General features: G+C 37.2%; 1 protein-coding gene across 6 annotated transcripts in view; it reads right to left on the bottom strand.

The window, feature by feature from the left end:
• nav3 (neuron navigator 3) overlaps positions 1-13,220 on the bottom strand; it is a gene marked incomplete at its 5' end in the record, with an annotated part of 170,024 nt that overhangs the window by 12,047 nt on the left and 144,757 nt on the right. For 3 of the 6 annotated variants that reach the window (XM_081362799.1, XM_081362801.1, XM_081362804.1), the window contains 7 exons: positions 1,599-1,752; positions 2,950-3,036; positions 3,361-3,536; positions 3,978-4,001; positions 6,497-6,618; positions 7,694-7,805; positions 8,680-8,763. In XM_081362799.1, coding sequence (XP_081218925.1) covers positions 1,599-1,752; positions 2,950-3,036; positions 3,361-3,536; positions 3,978-4,001; positions 6,497-6,618; positions 7,694-7,805; positions 8,680-8,763 — 759 coding nt within the window. The remainder of the gene's footprint in view (positions 1-1,598; positions 1,753-2,949; positions 3,037-3,360; positions 3,537-3,977; positions 4,002-6,496; positions 6,619-7,693; positions 7,806-8,679; positions 8,764-13,220) is intronic. The other 3 variants (XM_081362802.1, XM_081362800.1, XM_081362803.1) reach the window with 3 other exon arrangements.

Raw genomic sequence — 13,220 nt, 5'->3', positions numbered from 1 at the left:
GAGAAATTTTTATTTAATTTTTAGACACGGCACGTTTCTTTATTTCCGGTTTGTCGCAGTCAATGGCGTCATATCCGCGTTGTCCCTGGTTTCCGCCTATGATTTCCGCTCGTGCTGCCATGGTAACCAGAGCTATGAGCAGAGCCCTCTGATTAACCAAAGCGACAGACGCAGACAACTGTGGAGTTCGCAATATCTATCTGCACGCTGTTGTTGTTTCGTTCAAACATTATGGACCATGGCAAGCAGACTTTGGATAAAAAAGGAGAACTAAAACGAGAATCAATATCAGCGCGGTGTTTTCGAGATGCCGAGAGCTCCCATAGACAGTATATTAACGAGAGCTCCACGTCCGAGACTTCGACCGCTCCTACATGTACTTTATTAAACAGGTGAGCACATTTACATAAAACTAATCAATGTATATAGTTCAACAATGATAAAATGTTAGAATATGATCTGTATGTAATTCTAATGTTGATCTAGCTTACTGCTAGTCTCATACAGACAAACTAACACATACATTTGAACACATTCAAATGCAGTTTAGTGTGCTAGTGTAATGTTAGACCAAGTGAAACAGCGCTGCGTTACCTCACAAGTTTAATTTGTCTAATAAACTGACCTGTGAGTTGTAATTCTGCTCTTGCGTGTAGTTCGGTAGAATGAAATGTCCATATTCCTTTTATATCCGCGGGACTGGCGTCGCGTGTGGAGCTGATAGCTGTCTCTTAGCAATCCCGAACTGCTTCATATCACAGTCATGATAAAAGCATCGATGTATTCAGTCATCCATAAACATTATTAGATCGGTCGGCTTGACGTTGACGACAACATCCATAATTCTTAGCATGTGTTGCGTCATCAAACTACGCCTTTGTTATTGTAAAGAGGTTAGCGACCCCTAGTGGAGAATAATTCCATACTGTGGCTTTAAACACTACGTAAAAAGACTTGAGGTCCAGAGAGAAGGAAATGAAAAGTGGAATAAAGTCGTTGTTTTTGTTTGTTTTTGCGCACAAAAAGTATTCTCGTCGCTTTATAAACTTAAGATTGAGCCACTGGAGTCACTTGGACTATATTAACAATGTCTTTAATACATTTTCTGGGCCAGCAAGTTATAGTGTCCATAAGCCTGCAGGAGGAGTGATCCAGCTCTCAGATTTCATCAAAAATATCTTAATTTGTGTTCCGAAGATGAACGAAAGTCTTACGGGGTTGGAACAACATGAGGGTGAGTAATTACTGACAGATTTTTCATTTTTGGGTGAACTAACCCTTTAAAAAAGGTTTCTTGAGCACCAAATCAGCATATTAGGATAATTACTGAAGGATCATGTGACACTGAAGACTGGAGTAATTGCTGCTAAACATTCAGCTTTGCCATCACAAGAATAAATGACATTTTAATATAACACTCTAATATTTTAATATAATACATAGATCACTGAATTGCTCTAAGACACTGGATTAGAATTCACTAGACATTGATATAATGTTGCAGGGCGCAGAGTGAGTCAGCATGCATACGTGTGTGTGTGTGTGTGTGTGTGTGTGTGTGTGTGTGTGTGTGTGTGTGTGTGTGTGTGTGTGTGTACCTGCATGCGATTCATAGCTTCTCGTATCTGGTCAAGGTGGTGGGCGGAGCTTAACGCCTCCAGTCTGATATCAGTCAGCTTCAGCTCCTTCTCTCTCAGTTCGTTCTTCAGCTGTAGGATAATCTCGGCCTCGGCCTCTGTACATTCACACAGTCTGCACAAACACACACCGTACAGGGAGGAGGTGGGTCACAACACTGTTGCACATCACAGAGAGCTACAAAACACAGGCGGGTTTAATGCACAACAAACTCCTGGAGAATTAGATGTGGTCAGAATATTTATATGCACAAACACTTTGATGCACACAAATTCACACACTGGGCTTTGTGTTTTATATTTGTGAGGGGCGTTTGCTGCATTCCATTCAAAGTTGGACGTGAGATATCCGTTCTTGTAGCATTATATTGTTCACAAGTGTTCATCATTAACTGTGTAAAGCTCCCTGGGTACCGCCATGTTAGCCTGACATACCTCTCCACACCTTGGTGAAACTGGAGTTGTGAATTGGTAAGAAGTCAGACTTTTAGTGGAAGGAGGAAATTCCAACATTTCGAGCTGAATGGAATGCGGCATTAGAGATCACACTCATGATCAACACAAACAGTAAGTGGGAATCCGTCATGTCCATTATTAAGGCTTGCTCAAACCAAGAACGATAACTATAATGATATAATGATAACTAGTGTCCAGACCACTGCACAATATCGTTGTGTTTATGACAAGCTCACTGCAGTTAGGTAATCTGCTGCTTTAAATGCTCAAGCTCTTCAAAGCAGGATGGATTCTGATTAGCTGTCATTGTTTTTATCATTCATAAGCTGTAAAACAATCGTTATGAAAGTGATTCCAACAATATCGTTCCTCTATGTTGTTATTGTTATAGTTGTGGTGTAAAATTCTCTGTTCTCTTAGAATTAGAACGATTATTAAAACTTAAGTTATCATTATCATCATCATTATCATTATCATCCTTGGTGTGAAAGGGCCTTTAAGCACAGGCAAATTATTGAAGTTAAAGCAACATATAGTAAGTCATATTTTAATAAATAACTCAGGTAAACTATAATTTGATTCCTAAACGACAAGTTTGACTTTTTTTTTGTTAGCATATATTGAAATCTTTGTTTATTTAATTTAATTTGTTTTGTTTTTACAAAAATCTCCTTAATAAAATTTCCATTTTTTTGAGTACGTCTCTCATTACAAATTAAATTCAAATATATATTTTTAGATATTTTTCTCAAATGAAATGTTTTACAACTGAAGTATAGGGGAAGGGATCTTTTGTAATGATTTTAGTCACTGCACACTCCCAATCCTTCCCAGCATGCCACACTGTGCCCGTTACCGAGATCTGTGCTTGTAGACCACATGACCGTTTGACTTTTTCTTTGGCATCCAAATGGGGGAGGACTTGCTATCACAAAAACACTTTCTGAAGACACATGACATTGAGGAACAAGGACAGAATACAGATATGATTAAGGGAAAGGATGAAATATAAGTAAGATTATCCCCCAAAAAAAGAGAGCAAAAATAAAAAAATAAAAAATCAACAAAACAAGCATTAAAATCACTGAAACACAAGTGGAAGTTACTGGTGATAAATGTGTTGAATGTGTTATGGCCCATTATATGCAAGAGTGTAACTGAAATAGAAACAAATGACATTAAAACATAACAAATATGTGCATGTTTAAGCATCTACTGTATTTCATAGAGGTGTATATGCATGTACTGTATGTGTGTCTGTACTCACTCTGTGGTGGACGGTGATGAGAGCAGTGGTTGGATGGTGCTGGTCTGTCTGTTGGTGTGTTGTAGTTTGGGTGAAGAAGGAAGAGATGAGTCAGTCATCTCTTCAAACTCATCGTGAGATGATTGGGTCTTGTTGGTCTTTTTCTTGCTGAAGGCCTGCTTAAAGGAGCTCCGCAACTGTAAGAAAAACCCCCACAAATTGTCTTCTGTGCTAACCAAATGCATGCCACATTTTCTGAATGTAGCCTGAAACATTCATTCAACAAATATTATTGCATTATATAATGCTTAAAAGATCATTAGGTAAGACATTCAAATAGTCTGGTAAACATCACGTGGTTATTTTCAGTCAGCTTATGATAAAGGTTAAAAATAAGGTTAATGTAACATTTTGAGAGGGTAAATACCAGTCTGCTTGTGCAATTCACTGTGCAGAACTAATAAAGCAGCAGAAACATACAGTACTGGCAGTCAGTGGGACTGGGGGAAGCTGGTGGCATGCAAATATTTCTATGGAAAAACCTAGGATTTGGAGGGGGGGGCAGTTGGTGGGGGGAGGGTTGTTTGAGGTTATCAGAGGCAAATGGCCGCAGTGATGTGGGACGTGAAAACACTAACCTGGGCGGGGATGGAATCAGCCACCTATGGATAAAACACACTCACTGTTACTATTGACTGAAACGTTCACTGCTGGAACAGAATGTTCAGGAACAGCAGCATCATTTATTCATTGTTCATTTGATTAGATTAGATCTGAATGGAGGCTGTGTCTGTCAGCATGGAACTAGTTAATTCCACATAACAGCATTTGACTGGAACTCTATTTCCTCAACTTTCTTTGACATCAGTACACTCAACAATGAGGACATTTTTTTCTGACCTGGTACTATTTGCACTTGTTCAGCTACTGCACTCACAACAAGCATATTACTTTTATATGTATTTTTAATGCAATTTTAAACATTTTATTTTTTGTACATATACACACAAATACTATGTATTATATATAAATTATGTATTAAAATATTTCATTAAAAGCTATAATATATAGGTCTATTTAAGACAAAAAAAAAACATACAAATGGTGAAGGAATTTCCATGTGTTAGAAACTATCCATCCATCCATCCATCCATCCATCCATCCATCCATCCATCTAATTAAACTTTTTCTGTTTTCTTTACAAAAATGTATACACATTATATATATATATATATATATATATATATATATATATATATATATATATATATATATATATATATATATATATATATATATATATATATGTATATATATATATATATTAGTGCTGTCAATCAATTAAAAAATAACTAGATTAATCACACAATTTTTCTGTGATTAATCATGATTAATTGCAGTTAAAAACAAGTTTTATGCGTTTTAATATATTTTATAATATAATAATTTCACAGTTAATCTCCAAATTAATGTAGAAACAACACAGTTCTCTTTCGTCTTGTCGCGGTTGACTGGTTTAAAAGCTTTTGCATGAATAAAAGTATCATATAATGTTACGCTAGCCAAAAGATGTTAGAAAATACGGATGCTGCATTAATTGCGTTAAATATTTTAACGCGTTAAACTGGACAAAAATGAATCGAAATTTTTTGACAGATATATATATTAGAAAAGAAAACTGTCCCACAACTCTCTCTCACAATGCATCCTTATTGTTGAGCCCTGCTGTGAATGTATTATTTTGCAACCCTCGTCTCACTCGTTTTCTTTTTAGTATGCTTTCTCACTGTCTTTCATCTTTGAGCAGTGTTTCCAGACTGTCTGTATCCAGAGACCACACTGCCTCAAATTGTGCTGATGAATAATTAATAGGCGCATAAATAAAGAGGTGATTGGTATTTATGAGCTCGGTTTGAGCTCTGCTCTCATTACAAGAGTCCAGGGCAGCTCGAGGAAAAGTTGCCATAACTGCTGCACACAATGCCAATGTTATTTCTCAAACAGCTGTTTACCTCAAGTGCTCTTGACTTAACGTACACCCTAAATGAGAATAAACAACAGCCCACAAGCATTAGGAGATAATAAATCTGTAAAATTGCTGCGAGTGAACTAGAACAGCTGACTAGGAGTAAAACATGCAAAACTGCATCTTAATAACATAAATATATCACCGGTAATGACTGCAACCTGAGCGAGATGTTCTTTAGTGCATTAGAAGATATAAAGATATGTTTTTTAAAGGGCAAGAACTGAAGGGTGAGGAAGTTTAGGGGTTTGAAGGGCCACTGAGGGGAAAAAATGGGACGAGCATGTCGGATCCTCCATACGGGCATGCAGGAGAGTTTGAGGGGGTGTTATAGTCACCTTGTGTCCTCTATCCTTTCCCTGGTGGTGTGGTGAGGAAGTGAAAGACAGAGAAAGTGTGAGAGAGGGCGTGAAAGAGGGAGAGACAGCCGGAAGGGGGTGAAATGACAGAAATGTTTGTGCAACGTGTTCTTGATGTTCCCAAAGTAGAAACCCAGTTAGAGAGGATGCCACTACTAGAATGATGACTAACTAAAAATTATAGAAGAATTTGAAAAAAGCGTAATAGAATATGATAAAGACACCTTTCTTTCCTCTTACAATGTTAGTCAAGGTTTCACAGTTGCTAAATATGGAAAAGGCATTAATATCTAAATGCTAAGAATGCAAAGGTAATAAGTTCGATTCCCAGGGAAAGCAAGAACTAATAAAATGTAAATATGTACATTGAAAATGTTCATTACATTGTCGCTTTGAATAAAAGCGTCAGCCAAATGCAAATGTAAAATATAATGAATTTGTAATATACTAAACATAAAACTGTAAGATGTAAGATGAAGCCATTTATGCAGCCATTTATGCAACCGTCAAGCCGAACAGTTCTAAGAACGGTAAGGAACGGTTACGGTTATATTTCCACTTGAGCTTGGTTCGGTACGGCAAGATTACAAACTGTTCTCAGCTCTATAAGCTCTTTAAACATTGACTGCAGTCATCAATTTTTTATATTTTGTCATCTAATGCAGTGATTCATATATTTCATATATATATATATATTTTTTTATTCATAGTTGTAGTCATCATTCTACAAGCGGACAAGCCTGTGATGCTGAAGCCTTGTGCAATGACTCACCCAGCTTTTCTTCTTTTTCTTCTTGTCGTCTGCGTCTTTAGCGCTACCCATACTGGAATGGCTGGCTGCACTGTTAATACTGGACATACTTTCTGACGAGTGCTGTCGACGGATCCTCAGGTCTGCCACACACACACACAAACAGTCAAACATTCGTGAGTTACAGTGGAACTTACAATGGAAGTGAATAGGGCCAATTTTAAAAGCAGAACATTTTACAAAAGCACTTACATTTATTCTTCTGTTAAAACTGTAACAGTATGTGTATTATTTATTTATTTAGTTGTTTAAATTGTTATTTTATGGTTGTTTTAGGGCTTTAGGTCTTACGACGTCATGGGAATGAAGTAAAATGACATATACCTTTACACAGAAAATGTTAGTAAGTGGTTTTTTTTTTATACTTATATCATGTTTAAAAAAAAGAAAAACTTTCAATTTTGCGGTAATTGATTATACCACAAGTACTGTCGATTGAGTTTAAAAGGTGCTGTCACATTAGCAAAAATTGCAGTGAAATATGGTGGGCAAAAAAAGATTCAGTGTTTATCATCAATAGTGTAAGGTATGATGCACAGCTCACATAGAAGTCACTTTCAAACCAAGTAGTGTTTTGTTAGTCAACAAATGGAATTTGCTGTGTGGCCAACTTGATATCATTGTGAAATCAGCATGGGGGAATCTTTTGCACGCTCTATGCAAGATAGGGCTGTCAAACGATTAATCGCGATTAATCGCATCCAAAATAAAAGTTTGTTTTTACATAATACATGTGTGTGTCCGGAGTATAATTATTTTCTATATATAAATACACACACATGCATATATATATTTAAGAAAATGTGTTATTTATATATCAAATATTTATATATAATATAAATTATATATAATATAAATATATATACACAGTATATACATGCAAATATTTCTTAAATATATACATGCATGTGTGTGTATTTATATATAGAAAATAATTATACACCGTACACACACATGTATTATGTAAAAACAAACTTTTATTTTGGATGCGATTAATCGCGATTAATCGTTTGACAGCCCTAATGCAAGGACTGCAAGGATTCTTACTAAAGTGAATGGATTTCAACGGTAAATGTGACTGCACCTTAACTTGAACCTGAAATATTCCTTTAATAATTGCGAAACAGAAAGATTTTGAAGTAGCTACACAAGCAGCACCTTTATGAACGTGATCAGGGCCGTTGAGGGCCACTTGAATGGCCGTCTGAGCATCTGTGTTCTGAGTTTTCAACGCTTCAATGGTCTCTCTCAACTCCGCCAGCTCTGACTCCTACAACACACACAGTTACATTGAATATAAACACAACTGATTTCCCCATATCGCTTAGAAATGTAAAAGCACACCTCCCCCCAACAAGCCACATGATTATGATTAATGTCTGTTGCTCAAATGATGCAGACAAGAGTTGCGCAACAAAGTTGAACACTTATGTTCAGAGGTTTGTTTAAATCCCAAACCCTAAATATGCACAGAAATAGTTGTGATGTTAGCAAGCATTGCTAATTAAAATATCAAATCAGCATTACATCTCAATCGCTAGAAAGAAAGTAAACCAAATGGCACTTTCGGTTTTTGACCCTACACAAACTCTTTTGTAGGCAAATCACTAACTCCCTCTCGTACCACCAGCTGTCTTATTCCTCTATCAGATGTTTCCTGCCAAAAAAGCACATGTGGAGATAAGCGCCCCGCTGATCCGAGGAACCGAGCATGTGTTCCAGCCCCGTATTCCATCACAATACGGTCTCTCTGTCGATCCAGAGCTCAAGATTCTAGTGCTTACGATAGGGTTTCAGCTTTAATTGAAATTGTCCCATCTTAACAAAGACGTCCCTCTGTAATCTCTGATGGTTTATTCAAGAGGGATTAACAGAGACAGGAACTCATTAAGTCGATGATGGTGCTTTGTGCAAATTAAGGAAGCAGTTTCACATTTTAACCTGAAGGTTACATTTACATGATGACTGGATGGTTTTATTGATGGGTGGAACTGCTTAGACTGCTCAGTCCCCCCCCTAGAAAACGGTACAAATCTCTCTTTATTGGTAGAATATGTGCTATTAAGTCTCAACAAACACAGAAAACATTCAAATATTTAAGTTATTGTTCACATTTGTGTGTGTGTGTGTATGTCCTTTCCTACCTTTTGCTCCGCTGTCATTGTTAGACTCTGCAGGCGACAGGTCATGTTCGTCAGACTCTTCTCAAACGCAGCCACCAGGTGTGCCTGTCAAAACACACACACACACACACACACAAACACACACACACACACACACACGCAGATTTCAACACAGGGTTCTAAAAAGATATTTTACCAAATCCACAGGGAAGTTTAGAAATAATCGAAAAATTTAACTTCTCTGGGTTCAAGGCTATCAAAGCTTGACATCTAGAGGTACATGTATAAATAATAGTTATGCTAATAGTATGTATGCTAACGTTAAAAAGTTTGGGGATCAATAAGATTTGTTAATGTATTTAAAAAACATATTATTTTATATTCACCAAGGCTGCATTTATTTGATCAAATATGGTAAAAACAGTAATATTGATATATATTATATATTTTTAAATGACAGTTTTCTATTGTAATATATTTTAAAATATAATTTATTCTTGTGATGCAAAGCTGAATCTTCAGCATTATTACTCCAGTCTTCAGTGTTACATGATCCTTCAGAAATCATTCTAATTTGATGCTCAAGAAAATGTTCTTATTATTATTATCAATGTTGAAAACCTGCTTTGCTTTCGGCAACACAAACCGATGAAGCCAATAATGTGAATGCAGTGGGTGTAAAACAAATATAAGTGATTTTGAGACCCACAGTATAGATTTTCAGATCTATTAAGTTTATCCTTCTGTGCATAAAAACTTACAGCACACTCTGGGCATCTGAGCGGGAAAAACTATCAACAACTATCTTGTATCCACCCAGTCTGAGCCTCTGGAGGATTCCTCCTGGGAAACTCTGATCTATCCTGCACAGGCAAGCTAAACAGTGCTGTGAACTCCTCAACAGTCACCAAGGGCTTTGAAGCATGTTTCAGGTTTAAGCTCCTGAGAAGGAGTTCAAAGGAAACACAATGTCTAAGGCTTGTCTGAACATAAGGCCCAGGGCTTTGGTGGAAGAGCCGTCTCTCCTGACCTCAGCTACACTGAAAAGACTTCTGAAGTTTGTGAATGAATATATATTCACACAACGAAGTTACGATAGTAACGAACGTAAGTACATCCAAAATATATTTAATACATCCAAAACATCTTTTGGCCATATAAATGACCCAGTTTAACATCTGACCTTAGACTCATAGGGCCCTATTTTAACGATCTGAAACACAAGTGTCAAGCGCAAAGCGCAAGTAACTTTGTGGGCGGGTCTTGGGTGCTGTTGCTATTTTCCCGGCGGGATAAATGACACTTGCGCCCAGCGCAAATCTAAAATGGGTTGGTCTGAAGTAGCTTCATTATTCATAGGTGTGGTTTGGGCGTAACGTGAAATAAACCAATCAGAGCGTCATCTCACATTCCCTTTAAGAGCAGACGCGCTTTTTCCATGGCGGATTGCTATTGTAACGGCGGATTTGTCAGGCGCGCGCCAGGAGCGGTTCACAGCCAAGGAGAGCAACGCTCTCGTCACGGCCGTAAAAGAGAGAAGTTACATTGAAATGGAGAAACTCACCCAAATTAACTTCGGTTAAACAGGCGTATGATAATTTGGGTAAATGTGTAAGCTAGATGTATGCTTTTATAATAAATTGTCTATCTATCTATCTATCTATCTATCTATCTATCTATCTATCTATCTATCTATCTATCTATCTATCTATCTATCTATCTATCTATCTATCTATCTATCTATCTATCTATCTATCTATCTATCTATCTATCTATCTATCTATCTATCTATCTATCTATGTATCGTAATAATGTATGATTTGCAAAAATGAAAACTGCTGCTTCTGTGTAGATGAGAGAATCAAAGTGTGCGTTGTACACACGCTACATTGATTATGGCCAAGCATGCGCCCTTAAAATAGCATATGAATAACATGCGCAATGCGCCACTGACTTTAAACTATTTTTTCCTGGTTAGTGGCGGAATTGTTTTCTAAACCTGCAAAATAGCATGAAGGAACGTTTGCGCCGGAACACGCCTCCTCTTTGACCTGAACCGCCCAGGGAGCGCAAGTGTATTTCCTATCTTACCGACGTGCGTCTGTGGAGGGAAAAGTCTGCTTTGCGCGGGTGCAAAATAGGAATGATACATGCGTCGGTGTACAAAGTCAATTGCGCTGGGTGCAAGATAGGGCCCTTTGTGTTTTTAAAAACTAAGGGACAGAACAAACAAAAAAACAAACAATACAGTCAGAGCTGGCATAAACCTAGAAATAATAAAATAAAATATTTTATTTTATTTATAATGCTTTTCTAAAACTTAAAGTGCTATGACAGAATAATAATAATAAACAGTAATTAAAAAAAAAAGAATACAAACAATAAAATTAAATTAAATTAAAAAAGCACAGATTTGAAAAGATGAGTCTTTAGAGACTTCTCAGAACAGTCCAGTTTTGGGGAATTTCTTATCACCAAAGGTAGAGCATTTCATAACCGTGGAGCTGAAACAGAGAATGCTCAGAGGCTGCTGAACAGTACAAGAACCAGAAGAGAGCAGAGAAAGGGTTGGCGTATAAGGAGTGACAAGGTTAAAATTGATGCGTGCCTGTATGGGAAGCCAATGTAATTTATAAAGTACAGGGGAAACATGCTGGCGAAAAGTTGTATGAGTCAGGAGCTGGGTGGCTGAATTCTAAATATATTGCAGTTTCTTAATAGATTTATCAGGGAGACCAGAATAAAGTGCATTACAATAATCAAGCCTAGACATAATAATGGCATGATTAAGCCTTTCTGCATCAGGCAAGGAAAGAGAAGGTCTAAGTCTGGAAATATCTGAGTTGTAAAAAAAGAAGTTTTCGTGGCAATTTTGATATGGGCATTGAATGTGAACTGCGCACCAAAAAAAGAACGAAAAAAACCCCACCAAGGTTGCACACTTAAAGCAACAGAGATGCTGAACGGCAATCAGTTAACAAATCGAAATTATTCCATTTATGCAGAGCCGTTGGCAAACCACCAAGCATTTCAGTTTTTGACTAATTGAGAAAGTTGTCTTGCATCCACACTGGTAATAGATAAGATAGAATGCATGGGCCCTAACACAGACCCCTGAGGCACACCCTGATGAATTAAAGTTGGTTTGGATTTGTTTTTCACCAAACATACATACTGGAAACGATCAGCGAAATAAGATTTTAACCACTCAAACACATCACCAGAGATACCTATCCACCCACACATCCTTTCAAGAAGGATGGTATGGCATACTGTGTCAAAAGCAGCACTAATGTCTATCAAAACTAAAATGCTACAAGCACCCGTGTCAGTAGAAGTGAGAAAGTCATTCGTGACCCGACAAGAGCGGTCTCTGTGCTGTGTCCTGATCTAAATCCAGACTGAAACTGTTCTAATAGATTATTTGTGGGCATCATTTGTTGCAACTGACCAACAACCCGCTCGAGGACCTAAGCTGATAGCTGTGCTCCTATAGTTATAAATAAAATAAAAACATTTTAAATTCTAATATTTTAAGTTAAATATCACTGTGTTTTATAAAAGAGGTGCATTCAAAAGGTTCTTGGTATATCCTATTTAAAATGCCTGCCAGGAAGTGAAGCCAAGCGAATACTGAGAGGCACAATGCCAAATGCTTGAGTGACTCTAATGGGAGAGTGCCTCTATAAACACACTTTTACGACATGCCCTGCCCTGACCTGTTTGTCCATCCATTTATATTCCTTCAACAATCTGTCCACACTGAGTCCCTCAGCCCAGTCAAGCACACCTGAAACAGGCAGCATTTCCACAAATCTTACACAAAGGAGCCTGACACATGAATCCCACCAAGCAAACTCTCACCTATTGAAACCTCAAGGTGGACATTTTGACATTAAAATTATTTTAAACTATGATATGCATACAAATAAAAGCCACATATTAGCTGTTTAAGCAACATAAAGCAACCACATATCTAAAGCTACATCTCGTGTTATCACCTTACCTGGTGTGGTTGTGATGAAATCCAGATGTTTTGCTGCTGTAATGACAGTATCTGAGCAAAATGGTCTTGTCTCTTTGACCTTTCTTTACGCGGATAACGGTTCAGTTGTGGCCAAAACAGTGAACTAGCTAAAGCAGTACCCCTGTTAGTCACAGCCATCTTTAAGCTCTCTCACACCCTAATGCAAAACTACACGGACTCTCTAATACAAATGCACATGATACTGAAGGATTAACCAATGGGTGGGCAGGAAGTTTTGAATGGAAGAACAAGAGAAACCTTGAGGGTTCATACCCTAATTTGGAAACTTAACCTAAACTTAAATGAAAATGATGGACTTTCTGATTGTAATTGTAAATTTAGATTGGTGTCAAATGTTTTTTTTTCTTAAATGCTTGTGCTAATTTTAAAATAAATGGCACTTGGTTTGACACTGTGATACTGGTTTGATAACTAATGTCATAGGATTCAGACATTTGTCGTAATTGTCCAAATCATTTTTGGGTCCAGTTATCAGGAAATATACAGGAAGTACAATTTAATCTTCATATCATAT

Source organism: Scardinius erythrophthalmus, assembly GCF_964197995.2.
Source record: "Scardinius erythrophthalmus genome assembly, chromosome: 4".
NCBI lineage: Eukaryota > Metazoa > Chordata > Actinopteri > Cypriniformes > Leuciscidae > Scardinius > Scardinius erythrophthalmus.
Note: the sequence above shows the minus strand (reverse complement) of the source record. Positions and strands in the feature narration are given on the sequence as shown.